Raw genomic sequence first — 23,736 nt, 5'->3', positions numbered from 1 at the left:
TGCTTGTCAAGAGCAAGACTCATTAGCCACCAACGGAGCCGCAAATGCAAAATATAAGTTAGAGCGCACAATGTTCCTGAAGGTCGGCAATGGTCTTCCTCGGTCACGATTGGACGGCCATCATATATATATATATATATGATGGCCGATATATATATATATATATATATGTGTGTGTGTTGTGTGTGTGTGTGTGTGTGTGTGTGTGTGTGTGTGTGTATGTATGTATGTATATAATTAGCGAATATGTTAACCTCGTGGAGGGATAGTTGAATCCAAAGAAATACCGGTTCAATACCTCGTATTTGGTGGGGTTGAAATTCCTTTACAACAATAGGTATATAAAAAACATATAGTTTATATCCATTTAAAAGAAGAAAACAAAATGGAGATTAGGGAGTTGATCGTTTTTTTTATTAACAAATTGGTCATCTTTTTTACCTTTTAAATGGATATAAATGATATACAAATAGATAGATAGACAGACAGACAGACAGTCAGATAGATAGATAGATAGATAGATAGATAGATAGATAGATAGATATAGATAGATAGATAGATAGACAGATAAATAGATAGATAGATAGATAGATAGATAGATAGATAGATAGATAGATAGATAGAGATAGATAGACAGATAAATAGATAGATAGATAGATAGATAGATAGATAGATAGATAGATAGATAGATGATAGATAGATAGATAGATGTGGGTGTATGTTTGTGTGTGCAAGTACACACACACACACACACACACACACATATGTTATATATATATATATTATATATATATATATATATATATATATATATATATATATATATATATATAAATGCATACATAAATATGTATATCTACTATTTGACACGCATACATACTGTGTGGTGTCTCCGTGTAAATTAAAGGGGAGTGTCTCCGAGTTGTGTGTTGTGTGTGTATGTGTGTGCGCGTGCATATGTTACTTTTTCTTCTTTCTCTTCATCGTTGTCATCGTCGCCGTCGACTCCTTTGGTTTCGTTTTCTTCTCTTTCTTTTGTTTAGCTTTTCTCCTCCTCCTCCTCCTCCTCTTTCCAATACCTACCACACCGTCAATAAGGCAACAATGACATTAGTATTGCCAGTATTTATAGCCACGTGTAGGCGTTCTACTATAAAAGCCCAACACATCCCTGTATTCCCAAACAAAACAGAATCAACAGACGCAAACCATGGACTTCTCTGACCTGTAAGTAACCAAGTTTCTTTATACTTTTATAAATACACACACATACATACATACATACATACATACATACATACATACATACATACATGCATACATACATACATACATACATACATACATACATACATACATACATACATACATACATACATACATACATACATACATGCGAGTGAGTACTGAAACGTTCCTGGTTTTAAGGGTATCGCGAAAGGCCTGCTTGAAGGCCCAACCTCCCGAGTTCTTTTCCGGGGTTTAGAAAAACTAAAGGAATAAGTGGGCAATAAGTGTATGACTCTGAGAGAGGAATATGTTGAATAAAATCATAATTAACAGATCCTCCCGCATTTTCGCTTACTCAAAGCCAAAAACTTTTCAGCAACCCCACGTACGTACATACATACATACATACAAACCATGGGTGTTTTGTTCATCATCCTTAAACAACCCTTATTCAGGGACCTTTTAGCGAGATGGACTACTCGTCGTAAAGTTGGGGCTTCGTATATGTATACCCCAACATCACGTTGATGGCGTTGTGAGAGATGCTGTCTCACTATGAGAGATGCTCTCTCACTATGTATGTGCATGTAGCCGCATGGCCATGTGGTTAGAGTGTTGCTCTAGTGATCGCGAGATCGTGGTTTCAATTCGTGGACCGGGTAATGCATTATGTTCTTGGGCAAAACGTTTCTTCAAACACTGCTCGGTCATCCCTTCGAAACCTGACGTGTGGTACACGTCCAGGTGTCGAAGGAACCACAAAACAATGTGTTGCCAGGACAAGGTTGATTTGGTGGCGGAGATGAGTTAATGTACAGCACGTACCATTGATCACTATAAACGAATCATTTGTGCAAGCTGCTCAGCCTGAAATCGCAGGACCATCTTGCTTTGACCGTGAGAGACAACCATCGTGCATATATATATATATATATATATATATATATATATATATATATATATATATATATGAGAGTATTGTAGTTCGCTTGAAGCAGTGTGTATTGTTTGTAAAGAATAAGAAGTTTTGAATGGTACAACAATGCACTATAATACCAACAATGGGCTATATACCTGTTGTAATTTAGTCATCCATAAACTTTTTATTATATATATATATATATATATATATATATATATATATATATATATAATATTATATAATTATATATATATAATATATATATATTTCTATTTCTGTTCCTGAGCGCTATACTAATACAATTGTTTGTTTGTACTCCACCTGCCTTCGTCTTTTGTTTATTTTCGTAAACCTTCCCGTTATACACACACACACACACAACACACACACACACACACACATATATATATATATATATATATATATATATATATATATAGTAAATGCCCCCCCCAAAAAAAAACGAAGAACAAACACAAAAATAACAACAACGCGAGAGCGTGGTACATGTAAAGTATTAGCAGACGCTCAGGGAAGGAAAGAAAGGCGGTTTAACACTTCGAGCAAAGCTCTTCTTCAGAAACAGGACACAGGGGAAAGTTCAATAGAAAAGGAAGACGGAGGGAATATGTATGCACACACACACACACACACACACACACACACATACATACATACACACACACTCAGGGAAGCACATAAGTGCAAAAAAAGGTAGAAAATATAGTACTCGAATGCCAAAGGTAGAGTAATATATTTTTTTTATTAAAGCTGCAAAATTATCACAGATCTGTAACTCAGTTTCGTGTTCACGTCCGTCAGACAGTTGTGAATGTGTGTGTGTGTGTGTGTGTGTGAATGTGTGTGTGTGTGTGTGTGTGTGTGTACATAAATATATAATAATTTCATTTGTGTCTTAGTTTACCTTATTAAGCTTATCCATGGGTAACGGCAATCAGGCGAGATAATGAGGAGTTTATATGTTATATCAAACACCTGTCTGATAATCCACAAATATCCGTAGAGCTTTTACAATTACGGGGGAAAAAAGAATGGAGAGAGTAAGTCTTTTTATTAGGCTGTCCAGTAAGTTCTGAGTGTTTTTAAGCTAAATCTTTTAACGCTTCATTGAACACACCTGAAACGTATCACACTTAAAACTATGGCGTGGTTGTGCATTTTTTCTTTGTTCCTGACTAAAAATGCATTTATCTTTCATTTTGGTTGCTCTTTATTGACATTTAAAATGGATAACCAAAAATTTCATATTCGCGTTATTATGTTTTTGTTGCTTTTTTTTTTAAAAAAAAAAAGGAGTAAATGCCGCAAAAACTTGCAAAAACATTTGTGAAGTTTATGGTGATGATTCTGTAAGTGAATCAACTGTTCGAAGGTGGTTTGATAAACTTAAAGCTGGAGAGTTTAGCTTGAAAGATGACAGATGCTGTGGAAGACCTTCAAAAATAGATGAGGATGTTTTGAAGGTAAAAACTGAAGAAAAGTCAAATATCACGACAAGAAAACTTGCAGAAGAGTTGGAAGTTTCTAAATGTACGGCTCATGAACACCTAGTGAAGCTAGGATACATTTCTCACTTTAATGTATCGGTCCCTCACAAACTCTCAGAAAAGAATTGCTTGGACCGGTATTCCGTTTACGATATGCTTTTGAAACGGAATGAAAGCATGCCTCTTTTGAAACAACTTTTAACTGGAGATGGAAAATGGATTGTGAATGAAAACGTAGTACGGAAAGGATCATGGAGTTTGCGTAAGGATGGCCCAAAACAGCAACCAAAGACGAATATCCACGCCAAAAAAGCTATGCTTTGTATTTAAGCTGGCTTAAACCAAAAAGTCAAAGAATTGAGGCAGGAGATTGCCAACAGGAAAGAGGTAGTGTTCCAGCAAGATAATGTCCGACCACATGTGTCTTTGACTACCCGAACAAAGTTACATGAACTTGGTTGAGTTCTCTTACCCCATCCACCATATTCTGCTGATATTGTGCCATCAGACTACAACTTGTTTTTGTCTCTACAGAACTCGTTGAAAGGGAAAACATTTAAGGATTTAGAGGGAATCAAAACGCATCTTCAAAGACAGTCAAATTTGATGCTGATGGAATATTTAAATTGCCGGATAGGTGGCCAGAGGTCATTAATAATAAAGGAAATTATTTCATAGAATAAAATTTATTGAAAGGTCAAATATTTATATCCCTTTTTGCATATTGAAAAACGCTCAGAACTCTCCAGACAACTTAATATCACATCAATTTAGAAGTGATATATCTGAATTCGATCTCATCAAAACAGACAGACAGACAGCAGCAGGCAGGCAGACAGACAGACAGACAGACAGACAGACAGACAGACAGACAGATAAGATAAATAAGCTAGATAAGATAGATAGATAAATAGATAGGTAGATGGATAGACAGATATGTTTCTTTATTAGCCACACAGGGCTGCACACAGATAGAACAAATTACAAGGTAGAGCTTTTCTTTTGAAGGTTTAAAAAAAAAAAAAAAAAGGAAGGGGGGGGTTTCGATCAAAAGGGATCGTAAAAGGAGAGAAAGAGGACAAAAAAAAGGGGGGTTGGATAGACAGATAGATAGATAGATAGATAGATAGATAGATAGATAGATAGATAGATAGATAGATAGATAGATAGATAGACATATATAGATAGACAGATAGATAGATAGATAGATAGATAGATAGATAGATAGATAGATAGATAGATAGACAGACAGATAGATAGATATGTTTCTTTATTAGCCACACAGGGCTGCACACAGATAGAACAAATTACAAGGTAGAGCTTTTCTTTTGAAGGTTTAAAAAAAAAAAAAAGAAAAAGGAAGGGGGAGTTTCGATCAAAAGGGATCGTAAAAGGAGAGAAAGAGGACAAAAAAAAGGGGGGGTTAAAAAAAAAAAAAAGGGGGAGAGGAAAAAAAATTGATCGTTATCACAGAAATGTCAATATGAAGTGTAAAGGGGGGGACAGGTGAGGTTTACCCGTGGAAAGAAAAGCCTACGGAAAAGACCACGGTACCTCGGTCAATGAAGTCACATTTTATATTCTTTTTTTTTTTTTTTTTTTTTTTTTGCAAATAAGCAACTCTCTGTTTTCGATTTCTGGGTTCATAGGACTATGCTCAAGGTGGCTTCGTCATTCATACGTGCCATTCTTGCTACATTCACCCATCTTTTTTTAAAACATTCGCTAGACAAAACTTGCCTCTCTACTCTCACTTTCCTTTTCAAGTGGTACTTGAAGAAGTTGATGAGAGATTGACCAGAGAGGAAGTGTTTGTCTCCAATCCTTTCAGACGCGTCCACCAGATACATTCTTTCGCCATAGCCACAAGGATGATGAAAATAGCTCTTCCTTCCCGTTTGAAGGAAGGAGGCGTGACAATATTGACGATAGACTCAGCTGATAAACCGACTCGTCCCACACGTGACAGCAGTTGTTCGACATAAGCCCACAGGTCGGAATTGTTGGACACTGAACGAGTGCGTGCAGAACGGTTTCGTCGCTCTGACCGCATCTCGGGCAGGTCGGCCCCGTGTTTCTCGAGCCGTGTCTGTAGAGCTTATCCCGAACGGGTAGCGCTTCTCGGTAGCACTGCCAGGCCAGGGATCTCTGGAAGTTGTCCATGGGCCCTGGCCGAAAGTCGTCCCGAACAGGCGGGTCAGGTACTCCTCGTCGACGTCCAGGTTCGCCCCGAGCTCGTCGTCGTACCTCCCCTCCACTAAACCCCTATAGAATGCTTTGGTTGTGTTGAAGTCACTTAAGGTCGACCCAGGACGGCAGAGTTGCTTGAGAGCAACGCGACACTCGCGGTGCCATTCGCCCTTCCTCGGCCTCTTTTTGATCCACGACTGCAGTTCGGTCATGGAGACGAGCTGCGGGAAAGCGTGCCTCACAAACGGCGACCACACCTGTTCACCGTCGTCTACATAGAGCCAGAGATGTCGCAGTCTCAGCGCGTGTCTGCGCATCATCAACCACGGCATGCCCAGCCTCCTTTTAACGGTGTTGACAGCAAATGGATCGCCTGACCATCGGGACGCATCCTTTCCACAAGAGCGAAAGAGGATGCGTTGTAGTTTGGTGATGGTAGGGTCGGGACAAGGTACGACGGTCAGGCGGTAGTAGATGACGGACGCGATGTACGTGTTCGCCACCTCCGCTCGACCTTTTAGGGACAGTTTCCTCTCGCCCATTGCCGGGCGAGAGTGACCACCCTACTCGTTATCTCGTTCCAGTTCTTCTCCACTTGGAGGTCCGGACCGAACCAGACCCCGAGCAACTCAACCGGGCCGTCGGTCCAGCGTCCCACGACGGAGGCGCTGGGGACGGCATGGGCTTGCTTCTCCAGGTGCCTAGTCGCAAGCCCACTGACTTTTCCGGTTGATTTTCGCTCCTGTCACCGCTTCGTAGTTTTTCAGTGTCTCGCCGACCAGCTCGATGTGCTCGTGGCTAGATACTATGACGGTGACGTCGTCCGCGTATGCAGACACGCTCGTCCCGCATCCCAATTCTCGCGGGATGCCCCTTAGAGTCGCCAGCTTCCGCAGTAGTGGCTCAAGAGTCAATACGTATAGAAGCGCGAGAGAGGGGGCATCCCTGACGGACCGAACGTGCAATGTCGAAAGGTCTCGATAGATGTCCATTTACGCGAATTACCGAACGGATGCCTCTGTACAAGGCAGCTATCCAGCCGCGGAAGACGGGACCGAAACCAGCCGCTCTCAGGACTGCCTCCAAGTATCGATGGTCTACCCTATCAAAGGCTTTCGATTGATCCAAGTTGATCAGGGCCCCACCATGCCAGGTTCGTTAACTACCCTGTCTATGATGTGTAGCGCATCAGATGGAGGTTGTCATGGATGGTCCGGCCTGGCACGGCGCATGTTTGCGCCTGTCGACCAGTTTCTCGATGACAAGCGCCAACCTCTTGGCTAGCACCTTGGCCAAAATTTTCAAGTCTGCATTAAGCAGAGTGATGGGCCTAAAGTTATCTATTACATTTCCCTTGTTAGATCTTTCTTCAGCAGTGTTACGGCTCCTCGGCTCACAAAACCAGGAATGCTCCCGTTTTGCTGCCAGTTGCAGTACACCGCCGCCAAGAGATCTCCAAACAAGTCTGGCATACAATTGTAAAGCTCGTAGGGTAGACCATCCAAACCCGGTGATTTGTCCCTCGAGCATTCTGCCATCGCTTCCCGCACTTCCGCCGCCGTGATGGCACCTTCGCAGCACCCTGCCTTTCTTGTCGAGAGTCGTGGTAGGCTATGTAGGTAGGCACTGAAGTCCACCCTACGTTCTTGCCCTCCACTCGTTCCGAGATAGATAGATAGATAGATAGATAGATAGATAGATAGATAGATAGATAGATAGATAGATAGATAGATAGATAGATAGATCTTTTTGGTTCGTTCCTTTCTTTGGACAAAATATTTTTCGTTGTAATAGTAGATAAGATTACTAATAGCAATTATTGTGTCTACCGCATTTATGCTTATTGCTAGCTATAATCTTTTCTATTATAGGCACAAGGCTGAAATTTTGGGGAAGAGGTAGTAAGTCGATGATATCGACCCCCAGTACCTGACTGGTACTTTATTTTATCCATCCCGAAAGGCTGAGAGGCAACTCAGAATGTAAAGACGGACTAAAAGCCGCTCAGCAACTTGTCCGGCGTGCTAACGATTCTGCCAGCTCGCTACCTTGTAGTTGTTACTGCTAATAAATACTGATAAATACTAATATTAATTAATGTTTGTTCCTTCTCGAGCCACGCCTGGCTCATAAGGGCCAGTTTCCCGGTTTCTTTGGCGTATAGGTTCCCACCTGGACGGGACGCCGGTCCGTCGCAGGTGAGCTGCAAGATGCAGGAGGAAAGAGTGAGAGAAAGTTGTGGGGAAAGAGTCAGCAGAAGTTCGCCATTACCTTCTGCCGGAGCCGCGTGGAGTTTAGGTGTTTTCGCTCATAAACACACACATCGCCCGGTCTGAGATTCGAACCCGCGATCCCTCAACCGCGAATCTGCTGCTCTAACCACTAGCCCATGTACCTCCACAATATTAATTAATAACCCTTTCTAATTTTGGCACAATGCCAGCAATTTTGATTGGAGGGAGAAGTCGATTACATCGACACAAGGTATCACTGGTATTTATTTCATTGACCCCCGAATGGATGAATAACAAGATCAACCCTTCAGCTGAAGTTGAACCCAGAACATAAAGATAAACGAAATGCTGCTAATCATTTTGACCAGTGTGCCAAAATAGCGCAGTCTGCTAGCACAAGCTTATTAAAAAATCCATTCTTCTTCTTCTTCTTCTTCTTCTTCTTCTTCTTCTTCTTCTTCTTCTTCTTCTTCTTCTTCTTCTTCTTCTTCTTCTTCTTCTTCTTCTTCTTCATCATCATCATCATCATCTCCTTCTTCTCCTTCTCCTTCTTCTTCTTCTTCTTCTTCTTCTCCTCCTCCTTCTTCTTCTTCTTCTTCTTCTACTGTCCGTCATAGGTCAACGTTGTTGACTGTTCTTTCTAATTCTGTTCCAAGGCCATCAATTTTGAGGAGAGAGGTCGATTATATGAATTAAAATGATCAACCGGTATTTATTATTTTAATTTTAAGCTCTTTTAAATTGAAACTGTCTTGTACAGTATGTTGGGCTTGTATATGACATGGCCACTTGCTTGGACTCTAAAAAATCTTTTGACCGTCGATATAGTGTTTTGTTTTTGTTGAGTTTTGATTTTGGTCTAGAAGTTCCATATCCAAATTAGTGCTGTTCTACTTATTGCTGCTTACATCCTGTCTTTCCATTTCAAGATTATTGCACTCCGACAATTATTTCCTGGTAGCGTCTAGTGGGGCTTGGCTAATATTTTACACAGTAAATGTTATTAACAACTTTTCAGGGTGGTAGCGAATAACAATGTAAACGGGGTTTTTTTTAATAAATTCTGAATAGAAGACCCCCCTGCCCACTGAAAATTCATATTTTTGTGTATAGATAAACTGTATAGCGACGTCGATTATTTTTAATTACCAATTAACATTTTAGAAGATTTTAATAGTGTCAACTTTTCGTTTCCTTTCAGTTCTGATTTTATCGAACCATTTAAAATACATATCGTAGAAAACATAAAGATCAATACTCGTAACGACAGATTGACTGCCCTCGAGAAAACTGATTACAACGTCTTTAAAATACATCCTGAAGATGTTATGATTGATTTCCTCACAGACGCTGGTACTAATGGTTTGAGTCTTAAACAAAATTCAAGATTATGGATGGGTGATGAAAGCTATGCTGGATCAAGTAGTTTCGAAATTTTGAAGGACAACGCCACCTACATTTCTGGTTTTGAAAATATATTACCTGTTTTTTCTAAACGTACTAGCGAAGAGATAGTCTCTTCTTATCTCGCAAAAGCTGGAGACAGAGTCATTGGAAATACGTTTACTTACACTCTTGAAAATCATCTAAAGCATATTAAGGCGGAACCGATTTCTATGGTGGATTGGTCAGATGAGAATTTCGGAGGAAATTTAGATATTAAAGCATTCAGAAATATCCTGAAACAAAATGATAAAGAAAAAATTTCTTTCGTTATCATGAATGTGCCATCAAAGAATCTTGGTGGCCAGCCGGTTAGTATGTCCAACATGAAAGCAGTTTCCGATCTCTGTCGAGAACATTCGATTCCCGTCTATATCGAAAGCAGCATGTATGGTGAGAATTGCTGGCGCACAAAGATGTACGAAGAAAACTATTTTAATAAATCATTGGTTGAAATATCTCAGGAAATGTTCTCATATTTCGATGGCTGCATCCTTTCTGCTAAAAGAGACGGAAGAAGTGAGATAGGGAGCGTCATTTGCCTTCGAGACGATGAAATGACTCGAGAACTGGGCAATGTTATAACCTTTAAAGCAGGTTTCATCACTTACGGTGGAATGGCTGGCCGAGACATGGAAATAGTAGCAGAAGGCATGCGCAGTGCATTGGATGAACAGCTCCAAGATTATAGAGAAAAACAATTAGCATATTTCAAAAAATCCTTGAAGGAATTTGGAGTCCCAATTGTAGAACCTATTGGTTGTAACACCATCTTCATTGACGCCGAAAAAGCTTTTCCACAACTTAGTCGAAAGTTTTATCCTGCCTGGTCTTTAGCTTGTGCTGCATATATAATCGGGGGTATTCGATGCGCAGAGTTTGGTCAAATTACACATGCAACCCAAAGCTTACCCGATGACCATCCACTAAAAGGCCGAGAACTGATCAAACTTGAGGTGCCTCGTTTTATATATACGACATGTCATTTTCTTTATGTCGCCTACGTTTTCTCGCAGCTGATTTCACATAAAATTATTTCTGGAATGAAAATTGTTGATTCCCCTGAATGTAAAATAAAACATATTAAAACATCGATGGTACCACTCAGTTCGATGGACTATGGAGATGTCCATCTTCTACCAGTGCAAAATTCTGATCACATCCACTTCTTTAAAAACATGTAGCAGACCAGTATTAACCACTCAACGCCTGCTTAGGAATACCAACCTCTCATTTGAATTACACTCCTCTTAAAATGGATGAGATAATCCGATAATGTAGTCTCGAATGCCTTAAAAAGAACAGATAATATGCAGTTAGTCCCAGTTCAATTAAGGCTAATCTAGGATATATATATATATATATATATTATATACATATATATACTATATATATATATATATATATATATATATATATATATTATATATATATAATATATATATATTATATATATATAATATATATATAACTGCCTATTGATCGAGCTCTATCTCCTTCTAACAAAAAATATTTGGCCATTACATTCTTAAATATTGATTGCTTTTACAAAATCTTTTCAACTAAAACATCGTGTTAGTATATTATAATAACAAACAAGGAAATAAAATGTATTTGGAAACTCAAAGATATTTTTCTCGTGATTTTTACTATTGCTTTATCAACTCTTTAAGAAAAAGAATAATAATTCCACGGAAGTAATTTCTAATTTTGGAAGACGTTGTGATAAAATATTTATCATTTATTATGCTAATGGTATTTAGCCTTTTAAAAATAATGACATGCCTTTGTCACATTGAAAATGAGACGACAAAATACTATAAAGGGAAAACGCGGGGCTGCCCTATTCGAAAATAGAACCCATGTGATATATGGTCAAAATACCACCGCGGTGAATATAGCGACGAAGTGAATATGTATAAATTTTTATATAGATAAGGATATGACCGTTATTTAACGATCAAACCAAGTGGCAGCATGAGAAGAAGAAAAACCTTCTAGGTTATAATTATTATTAAAATTATGGAATTTTCCTTTATGGTATGATATTGCACCTAGCTGATTATATTAATTGTGTGTGTGTGTGTATGTGTGTGTGTGTGTATGTGTGTGTATGTGTGTGTATGTGTGTGCGTGTGTGTGTGTATGTGTGTGTGTGTGTGTGTGTGCGTGTGCGTAGAAGGTTGATAGGTATGGCCGTTCAGAGAGTGGCCATTGGTTTCGCACCTATAAAGCGCTTAGCTCTATAAGCGACTCGTCAGACTCAAATGGCCGGAGGCATATAACCTCTCTACAACAGGAGAGAGAAAAAACGTCACCTATACAGCTAAGCGCTTTATAGGAGCGAAACTAACGGTCACTCTCTGATCAGGCATAACTATCAACCTTCTATAAATATATCACTGATCTAATATATACTGATCTTTTTCTCATATATAAGCTACTTATATATTATTATCTTTTTGTATCTTATATATATATATATATATATATATATTATATATATATATATATTATATATATATATATAGAAGAGATACAAATTAGATAATAATACATTTTCAAACGCACAACACTGATAGAACAGCAGAGACAGGATAAAATATCCGTATAAAGCAGGAAAATATAATAACCACATGGTTGCTGACATATTTTCCCGCTTTGTATGAATATTTTATCCATTCTCTGCTGTTCTATCAGCATTTGTGTGGAGGTGCAATGGCCCAGCGGTTAGGGCAGCGGACTCGCGGTTCTAAAGTTTTCTCCATTTTTTGGATTATTTAAATCTGATTCCTGCTTTACTTTTGTTTATTCTGTTCTTACCTGTACCCAACGAGCATAGTGTGCCTGCATACCCACACCCAGCGATAGCATGGGTAACTGATACCGATAGGAAATACTGCGGATATTTTATCCCATAGTTGGTTACTATATCCGCTAACTCTGCTTACCTACACACACACACACACACACATATATATATATATATATATTATATATATATATATATATATATATATATATATATATATATAGAATATTATATTAAATTAGAGATAAAACCACTATTAGGCAAATCAAACAATGAAAAATATAAGCCAATACATAAAATTAATTAATTTTATGTTTTACTCTTTATCTTTTATTAAACTTTTAATACTTTTGATATATATTTAAAATAATATAAATTAATTAATTTTATGTATTGGCTTATGTTTTTCATTGTTTGATTTGCCTAATAGTGGTTTTATCTCTAATTTATTATAATATAATATAATATATTTATACTATAAAATTGGATTTAATGCTAAATCTGATTTTTCCTTGTAAGTTTGGATTTATTCCCTAATATTTTATTTATATATGTATATATATATATATATATAGAGAGAGAGAGGGGGGGGGGAGGAGAGAAGGGGAGAGAAAGAAGAGAGATATAGATAGATAGATAGATAGGAGATAGATAGATAGATAGATAGATAGATAGATAGATAGATGATAGATAGATAGATAGATAGATAGATAGATAGATAGATAGATAGATAGATAGATAGATAGGTAGATAGATAGATGATAGATAGACAGATAGCTAGATAGATAGATAGATAGATAGATAGATAGATAGATAGATAGATAGATAGATAGATAGATAGATAGATAGATAGATAGATAGATAGATACAGAGCTGGGCGTAAGTCCGTTAAATCTGTTAATCGTTAATTAATGAAGTTAGCATTTTCGGTAACGATTTAACTTTTAAGCTAACTTTGAAAATCATTATCGGACTAATTAACTTTCGTTACATTTAGCTTCCGTTAACTCAAGTCAGTTAAACCCAAAAATCTCATAAAATCTGGTAAACGCTTGAAAGTTTCTGTAGTTTTCAGATTGTTTTAGCATATTTAATACTGTACATGACATTCTTTCAACCCCGATATAACGCCACTTATTATAAATAATTTGCAGGACCTCTTTCGGTCCTGCCTGGATTTGAAACCAAATCCACCCGCTTGTTGTTTGCAAAGACAGCAGGAAATTTCTTTGTTCTGTCAAGAGGGAACAACGTTTGATGTGTTTCCACTTGATCCGTGATCTCGCTGAGGTGGATATCAACAGAGAAAATACTGATTTTCATAGTGGAAAAAATAAATGGAAAGAAAATGTTGGTAAATATTTCGGTGTAAACGAAAATATTTCAGTGTGAATGCAAATAGCTGTTACGTGGGAGCAGAGTATGCTAGAAATAGCAGTCAAATCTTTCCTTTTCTGGAAAAAGGAGCCGTTTACGTGTGATCTCGATGTCATATTCGTTGAAAGCAAGCAAAATAACCTGGAAAAGAAAAAGCTCCCTTGGTGGAGAACTTCGAGGTTTCCACTACCCCTCCCACATTTCTTTTCCGGAAAAAAGTGGCTTGCGGCAGGTTTGCAGCGAGTTTTGTCGGTTGCCATCTGGGATAATTATAGTAACAAATCAAACAGGTAAGATGCATTAAGAATTTCAATTTTAGTGTTTATCCATAATGTTATTGCTTTTATACCTGTTAATTAAATTTACCTGCCCATAAAAGTAAGATCAGCTAAAATTATGTAACTATAAACCAGTGGTATATAAAGCATCCACTGACAAAATTTCAAATCTGTATGTAAAATATTTACAAAGTTACAAGCAAATATTGTGGACGCCAATCTTGAACCTGAATAATTCTAAATAAAGTGAACAAATAAGCATTACGTTTGAGAGATTAAAATGAACACTAAAGATGTTTATAGGTGAGGTTTTTTCTTACACACACACGCGCGCGCGCGCGCGCTTAACACGGCCTCGCACGGTTGGGACTACACGTGAGTTACTTTGATAACATCATTCCATAAAATTTGTTTATGGCGAAAAGATATTGAAAAATATCAATAGATGTGTGAGTGAGAAAGAAACGAGGAGGGAGGTCTTGAGGTGTGCTAGAAACAACAGCCAGATCTCCCTTAAATCACGCATTTTCCTCTGAAATTATTGACAATTTTGGTTTTTTTTAACCGAAAATGTTTTTCTCATGGGTTTTAAGTGCGTAGTGAAAGAAAAAATTATCGTTTCGGACTGGGGTGCGAGTGAAAAAAATTAATTTTTCAAAATTTTTTCTTTTTTTTTTTTTCGTCGTGAAAAGACGTCTCCCGTCATTCGGAAGACTTTGTTGAAAAATATTTTTTTTAATTCCCGTCAAAACGGAGAAATTCCAACTTACGTGGGCCGTCTGATCCGAAACTCACTTTTCCCAACTCATGGAATCATAGAGTTATAGGACTAATTCTCAGACAAACGGAGAAGAGAGAGCTGGAGAAGGGAGAGCGTGCAACGGAACAGGCGGTCATACTAGATTACATCGGTCTCATCAGCCTGGGATGAAACCCCTGGTCTGACTATACTTGCATGTATGCAAGTATGAAAACCTTGTCACTACATCCCATGGTCATTCACGACTGAAAGGGGTCTTTATAGTGAAGGCGCATGGCTCAGTAGTTAGAGTGTCGGGCTCACAAGTATGAGGTAGTGAGTTCAATTCTCGGACTGGGCTGTGTGTTTTGTGTTCTTGAGCAAGACACTTTATTTCATAGTGCTCCAGTTCTCTCGTCTGTAGAAATGAGTTGCTATGTCACAAGTGCCAAGCTGTATCGGCCCCTTTGCCTTTCCCTTGGATGACATCAGTGACATGGAGAAAGGGAGACTGGTATGCATGGGCGACTACTGGTGTTCCGAAAACAACCTTGCCCGGATTTGTGTCGTGTGGGGGGGGGGACTTTCTAGGTGCAATCCCATGGTCATTCATGTCCAAAGGGGGGGGTCTTTACAGGGAGACGCAGTGTTACGACAAACACGCGAATTGGTTGTCATTTGGGAATCGTTATGGAAACCACACCACAAACGCCCAATGCAAGTATAGGGACATGGGAGTGCATGTGTGTGGGTGGGTGTGTGGGTGGGTGTTCGTATGTGTGTACGAACACACACAGGCAAGCGCAGGCACAGACAAGTACACGCACACACAAGTACACACACACACACACACACACACACAAACACATACACACACACACACAAACACACACACACACACACACACAAACACACAAACACGCAAACACACACACACAAACACACAAACACACACACACACACAAACACACACACACAAAAACGCACACACGCACAAACACACACACACACACACAAACACACACACACACACAAACACACACAAACACACACAAACACACACACACACACACAAACACACACACACAAACACACACACACACACACACAACACGAAAACACACCACACACACAAAACACACTCACACAAACACCACACACACTCAAACACACACACACACACAAACACACACACAAACACACACACACACAAACACACACACAAACACACACAACACAAAACACACAAACCACACACACACACAAACACCACAAACAACACACACACAACAACACACACAAACATACACAAATACACACACACAAACACACACACACAAACCACACAGACACACACACACAAAACACATACAAACACACACACACAAATACACACACACAAACACACACACACACAAAACACACACACAAACACACAAAAACACACCACAACCACACACACACACAAACACACAAAACACACACACAAACACACAAACACACACACAAACACACACACACAAACACACGCACACAAACACACTCACACACACACCAAACACACACACAAACACACACACACAAAACACACACACACACACACACAACACACAACACACACACAAACACACACACACAAACACACGCACACACACACAAAACACACTCACACACACACAAAACACACACAAACACACACAACACAAAACACACAAACCACACACACACACAAACACCACAAACAACACACACACAACAACACACACAAACATACACAAATACACACACACAAAAACACACCACACAAAACACACAGACACACACACCACAAACACATACACACACAAACACACACACAAATACACACACACAAACACACAACACACAAACACACACACACAAACACCACAAACACACCACAAACACACACACACACAAACACACAAACACACACACACAAACACACAAACACACACACACAAACACACACACACAAACACACGCACACAAAACACACTCACACACACACAACACACACACAAACACACACACACAAAACACACACACACACACACACACAACACACAAACACACACACAAACACACACACACAAACACACGCACCACACACACAAAACACACACACACACACAAAACACACACAACACAAACACACACACACAACAACACACACACACACAACACACACCACACACACACAAACACACACACAAACACACACACACACACACACACAACACACAAACACACACACACAAACACACACACACAAACACACACACAAACACACACACACAAACACACACACACACACACACACAACACACAAACACAAACACACACACACAAACACACACACACACACACATGACAAGCTTGTACACAGTTTTTTAAACTTAATTTCCTTTTTTTTTTCTTTCTCTTTGCCAGTCTCCACGCTATGGAACCTTACAAAATCAAGGTTTTTTATCCCACCAAGCTGATCTCAAGAGAAGACCGCGTGAATTGCCTGAAGAAAGCCCATTACAATCCATTCCTTTTGAAATCTGATGATATATTCATTGATCTGCTGACAGATTCTGGCACTGGGAGTCAAAGCGCAGCTCAGTGGTCCGCCATGATAAGCGCTGGCCATTCAACCATTAACTCGGAATACGTCGTACAGTTTGTACGCACCATCAGACATATTACGCAATTCAAACATGTATTCCCTGTTCATCAAGGCAGAGGGGCAGAAGGATTGGTAGCAAAACTGTTACTGAATAAAAACAGCGTTGTACTGAGCAATTCATTGTTTGATACAACACGTGCACACGTCGAATCATCTGGTGCAATGGGGATAGACTTAGCAACCCCCTCTTCTAAGTTTATGGGAGATATCGATGTGGAAAAATTCAGGGAATCGCTAGATAAATTTGGATCGAGGATTCATCTTGTAATAATTACCTGCACCAATAATGTTGTAGCTGGAGCTCCAGTAAGTATGGAAAATATAGAAGTAATAACGAAGTTATGTAGAACAAATAATATCCCGGTTTTCATGGATGCGTGTCGTTTCGTTGAAAATGCTTATTTTATCAAGACCTTACACGAGAAATATTCAAAGCACACCATCATAGATATTGCACATGAAATGTTTTCTCATTTCGATGGAGCAACTATGTCTCTTAAGAAGGATGGTATAAGCAACGAAGGTGGATTTTTGGCTTTCAACGACGATAAATGGGCCCAAGAAATCTTTGATGTAGTCGAATACCAAAGTGGTTATTCAACATTTGGTGGAATAACTGGGGCAAATCTTGCTGCATGCACTGTAGGAATTTCTGAAGCCATGAACGAAAATTACCTTCGGTCAAGAATTTATCAAGCAAAGTTGTTGGCTGATTTCTTGGAGGACAATAACATTCCGGTCTTTAAACCGGTCGGTGCACACGCAGTTTATGTGAAGGCAAATGAAGCGTTTCCGCATCTAGAATTCGATAAATATCCTGCATGGTCTCTTACTTGTGCCGTATATATTGAAGGTGGAATTCGATGCGGAGAAATCGGTAATATAATGTTTGGTGAATCTCCAGACGGGTCGAAACACACTCACCCTTTTGAATACGTTCGACTGGCTTTACCCAGAAGAACCTATACTGTCAATCATCTACATTTTGTAGCAAAAGTATTTGGTAATGTTACCAAAAAGACCCACCTCATCCACGGAATGGAAATTGTCAAATCTTCGCATCTCTTGAGGCATTTCACGATTTGGATGAAGCCTATAAACGATATTCTAATAGAAAAAGAGATGAACGGGTTTCGCCAACATTAACTGTCTTATCTTTGCAAGAGTCCGCTGCAAGTAATGACAGGTTACATTTGGTATTGCCTTCCTTTTCAGGGGTTTTCACTCATTCTTAGCTCAGGACTCCTTTCTCTGAAAGCTGCTTTACAGCTACTCTCTCCGTGTGATTTGCAAAAAAAAAAAAAAAAAACAGAAAAAAAAAAGAAAAGAAAATCAATCAGCAACTAAGAAGCTAATTTTATACAGTTTATAATCGATGTGATTTTTTGATATTCCATCCATCCATCCATCCTATTCAAATGCCGCCGAGATCGATTTTGCCTTTCATCCTTTCGGAATCGATAAAATATCCGTTTAACACTGTGGTCGATGTAATCGACTTATCTCTTCCCCAAAATTGCTGGCTTTGTGCTAAAATTTTAAATCAATCTTCCACCCATCCAATATATACTTCTATTTTCTCTTTTTTTTATATATATTTGCATGCATTGGTGACCTTTCCCCGTCGTATATACCCTAGCTCTACTAAAGAAGATAAGGACTTAAATAATAAAAACAGACCTTCCCGTAACATCAGTTATGTTTTCTGTCAGTTATGCCTGACATTTTTCGGCCGCTTTCAGAGAATGGCGATTTACAAATGCTCCTTCCTCGTGTTTTGCGAAAATAAAAACCAGCAGATTATAAGAAGCTCGTTTAACCCAGTGGTTTATAATCTATTTAATCTTCTGATATCTCATCCTACCCTCATATGCCCCCCCTCTCCACTTTTTTTTCTTTTTCTAAATATTTGCATGGGCTTGTACCCCTACCTTATTATATAAAATGTTCCTTCTCGAGCCATGCCACGCTCATAAGGGCCGGTTTCCCGGTTTCAGTGGCGTAGAAATCCCCCACTTGGATGGGACACCGGTCCGTCGCAGGATTACACATTTTTGCCAGCTGAGTGGACTGGAGCAACGTGAAAATGAAGTGTTTTGCTCAAGAACACAACGCATCGCCCGGTCCAGGAATCGAAACCACAGCCTTACGATCATGAGTTCAACACCCTAATCACTAAGCCACGCGCCTCCACACCTTATTATACAAGCCCTCCCCCAAACAAATGAAATCGAAGATTTCTATATTGAAATTATTGGGTTGTCAGATAAATTCGTTCGCTTATAACCTACTTGACACTCCATCGTTAAATGCCTGAAAAGAGGTAGAATTTAATCAAATTTCATAAACGATAAGCAAAAGTTGAAGACGAAGAATGGAGCTACAAAAATAAAACGTGCGATAAAAATAAATAGTATTTTTCGTATTAATTCAAAGGGGTGGGAGACGAATAAATTTATCTGACAGAAACGTTAGCACGCCGTGCGAAATACTTAGCAGCATTTCGCCTGTCTTTACGTTCAAAGTTCAAATTCTGCCGAGGTTGACTTTGTCTTTCATCCTTCTGGGGTCGATAAATTAAGTACCAGTTGCGTACTGAGGTCGATCTAATCAACTGTCCCCTTCCCAAAAATTTCCGGCCTTATGCCTAGAGTAGAAAAGAATTTATACGTCTTATTTCTAAAAGAATATCACAATCCCCATATATATATATATATATATATATATATACCCAGCGCTCCCATTTGGCATTCATCAACGCCTTGTGAGCCGACAATTCTCCCAAGAAGGTGTCACTGCCCAGATTAAGGACCAGAGACATGTAATGTTAACGGTGTGCTCAGGTGTTTTTTTACGATGTTCTTCCAACATGATTATTCTCATGCTGTTATTAGTATAAAGTCGACTTTGCCTTTCATCCTTTCAGGGTCAATAAATTAAGTACCAGTTACGCACTGGGGTTCATGTAATCGACTAGTCCCCCTCCCCCCAAATTTCAGGCCCTGTGCTTACAGTAGAAAGGATTATTATTAGTACTAACTATAATGCAGCGAGTTGGCAGATTCGTTAGCACGTCGAGCAATAATACTTAGCAGCATTTCGCCCGTCCTTACGTTCTGCGTTCGAATTCCGCCAATAAAACTTATCTCCAAAATGTTTAACGCAATTCTATATTTTTAAATGAATTTAAACAACTGAATAAACTTATTCGTTTTCAACTGATGTACATTGGGTGTCCCATTGTTTCTTCTTTATTTCGTCTCTATTTACTTTTCTGTATCTACGTGTATGTCGTATGTGTATTTGTGTGTCTCTGTGTGTACGTACGTTTATTTTTTCTTTCAGATTCATTTTAGTTCTTTTTCGTGGAGTTCGAGCCAGTCACTAATAAAGTGGCAAGGGTTGATAGTGACCTGAGACGATATTTTAATTAGCATTCATTAAGAATACGCTGTAGCATGAAAGCAAATCTATATACATAAATGTGTAATAGTGTCTGTGTGTGTGTGTCGGCGGGTTACTTTAACTCCTCCCACATCTTCCAACCGATTTTAATGATTTTTGGCACATAGGTAGATCCCATACCCTGAAGTTCAAATAAGACCGGCATTTTTCGAATACTCGATAATACTTAGTTGGCATCGATTTTTGTGAGTTCAATCGGACGTTTCAATGGAAATTTTCATAAAGATGTTATTTTTCCTGCAGCTTTTGCATTTTTTCACATGTAAAATTTCAACAAAATCAATAGAATAGTCTCTAAGGAAATGCTTATTCAAAACAAGGTCAGAGGTGGACTTAACTTCAACGCGGAAAACAGGAGCAACGCTGGGTTCAACAGTTAGTCACATTCATCAATTTTGCAAAACATTAACATGATTGTTCATTTCATTTCGTTTTCTGCAGAGTTACATTATGAAAATTCAACAAACTTACTTGTACGAGAGCACATTTTGCAGACCTACTTGCATTGTAAGCACCATGATCCCCGTTGCACATCTCACTTGTAGCCGGCAGACTTACCACGAAGACTCACTCGCGTATTAACAGACTACGTTTGCACCTTACACACATGTGTATTTGGTATCTTATGATCAACTGATTAGAAACCTACACTTGGTATATATGTAAGTTTATAATCTAAGAAAATACTTAGATTTTAAATTTACATACATACTAAGTGCATATTTAAACATAGACTTAGTTCAAGTAATAATCTGGAAACAGAAGTGTTTTCAGACAAAGAGCGTGGCCAAATAACACGAATTCTATGAATTAAAGCAGTCTGTCAGCCAACAAGTCAGCCATTTTCTCCACACATTATTCTTGGGTGGGTCAAAGAGGAGAGTCCTCAGGTACCTTCTCTTTAGGCTTTTAGCGTGTCAGGTGTGTAGAAAAAGATGAAAACTGTTTTACCATAACAATTTAGATTTATTAGAGGCTGGTACAAACACAGCTTCTATGTTGTAAGAAATCGACTGTCCTCGTGTCTTGGGTATCTTTGAATGACCAGTAAGAGTTACTTAGACGCTAGAGAAAATTGTAAAAGTAACAGAAATATGTGTGTAGTAAAAAACATATTCAGTTCGCGGCTGGTACTTACTGTAATGAATTCATAGCAGGCAGAATCGTGGCAACGATGATAAGAAATCGGCTTAGACAGACATCGATAGAATGTCGATAAGGCACATGGTTCGTGACATAAGGCAGAAGTGAGATGGTGCTCCTTATATGTACCAAATTGGCAAAAGAGAGGGAGAAAGCGCCAAACGCTGGAATATATAGGTGTCGGCTGTCACGCCACTGGTGGTCAATATCATCAAAAGGAACGTAATTCAGTTACCTTCACTCTGCTAGATGATCCCCCTCCGAGACCATTACTCTCTTTTCTCTCTTTTACTTGTTTCAGTCATTTGACTGCGGCCATGCTGGAGCACCGCCTTTAGTCGAGCAAATCGACCCCGGGACTTATTCTTTGTAAGCCCAGTACTTATTCTATCGGTCTCTTTTTGCCGAACCGCTAAGTAACGGGGACCGTAAACACACCAGCATCGGTTGTCAAGCAATGCTAGGGGGACAAACACAGATACACAAACACAACACACACATATATATATATATATATATATATATATATATATATATATATATATTATATATTATATATATATACATATATACGACAGGCTTCTTTCAGTTTCCGTCTACCAAATCCACTCACAAGGCATTGGTCGGCCCGGGGCTATAGTAGAGGACACTTGCCCAAGATGCCACGCAGTGGGACTGAACCCGGAACCATGTGGTTGGTTAGCAAGCTACTTACCACACAGCCACTCCTGCGCCTATTGTCGATAATTTTTGATAATTTGTAGCGGAGCAGAAGAATGGCACAAAAGGCGGAGGAAAGGAAGAAAATGTAAAAACCTACTTTCTGTTATCGCTAGGAAGAAAAGTATCCGTCGCAACTTGTTGAGCAGAGAGAGACTGGTCTCTGAGTGGCAGAAAGTTAAGAACTGGCAGCCAAAAGTACAAATCAAGGAAAGCTGGAATGCATGGATGTACCAGCCAAAATTGCAATAAAAAATGTAGGAGCCGAAAAATAGAAAGTGCAAATATATGCAGCAGCACTGTGAAGAATAACACCATATGCAGAGACTGATGCAAAAAGCCTCGAACTGAGAACTGTGCATCACAGACAAGATGTGCAAAAAGGGATGTGGAATAGGAGATCAAAGCATTGGAAAACATGCTAGTGAATAGTGAATTAATGCGCATGCGAATACGAATACACAAGCATGAGGGAAACGGAAAATGTGCAAAAACAATTGCTAATGCAACAAGAAAACATGCAAGCAATGTAGAATATAAGTTCAGTTCGTGTAGAAGCTGGAGATAAAGCATGTGCAGAAAAATGGTGCAGTTCGTTGCATAAGGAAAACAATAGTTTCGAAACTATTTCAAAATTCCAGAATTCAATATGCAAATGACAGGGTGCTTAACAAAAAGAAATATACAATAAAAAAGGGCCATATAAATCAGAAAAAATGCACATAGAAACACAGTGAGGTGTAAATGTGCACTCGAACAAGAAAATCAAACAAATTAGATGCCACAAAAGTCGGGCGCTAGGAAGAGAGTTCAAATGAAAACAGTTTCGCATAATTTCTTAGGCCAATGAACTCGTCTTCCAGAACGTGTGGAAGTGACATATGTAGTTGAAGGAGTAGGTGACTGCGGTTTTGGAGGTGTCGGTGGAGGTTTTGTCTGAAGATGTGGGTAATAGAGGGGAATATTTGGCTCTGTAGTCAGGG

The 23,736-nt window shown here is 39.0% G+C and overlaps 1 protein-coding gene across 2 annotated transcripts; it reads left to right on the top strand.

The window, feature by feature from the left end:
- Positions 1–1,068: 1,068 nt before the first annotated feature.
- LOC115221024 (tryptophanase-like) lies at positions 1,069–18,748 on the top strand. Of its 2 annotated transcripts, none has more exons than XM_029791238.2 (2): positions 1,069–1,227; positions 17,185–18,748. In XM_029791238.2, exons 1-2 carry the CDS (start codon positions 1,211–1,213, stop codon positions 18,569–18,571), a joined length of 1,404 nt encoding a protein of 467 aa, XP_029647098.2. In that variant the 5' UTR covers positions 1,069–1,210; the 3' UTR covers positions 18,572–18,748. The 2 variants fall into 2 exon arrangements, with proteins under 2 accessions (XP_029647098.2, XP_036366181.1); XM_036510288.1 differs by lacking the exon at positions 17,185–18,748 and adding an exon at positions 9,286–10,888.
- Positions 18,749–23,736: the final 4,988 nt, after the last annotated feature.

Source organism: Octopus sinensis, linkage group LG17 (genome assembly GCF_006345805.1).
Source record: "Octopus sinensis linkage group LG17, ASM634580v1, whole genome shotgun sequence".
In the NCBI taxonomy this organism is placed as follows: domain Eukaryota; kingdom Metazoa; phylum Mollusca; class Cephalopoda; order Octopoda; family Octopodidae; genus Octopus; species Octopus sinensis.
This window is presented reverse-complemented; position numbering and strand designations above follow the sequence as displayed.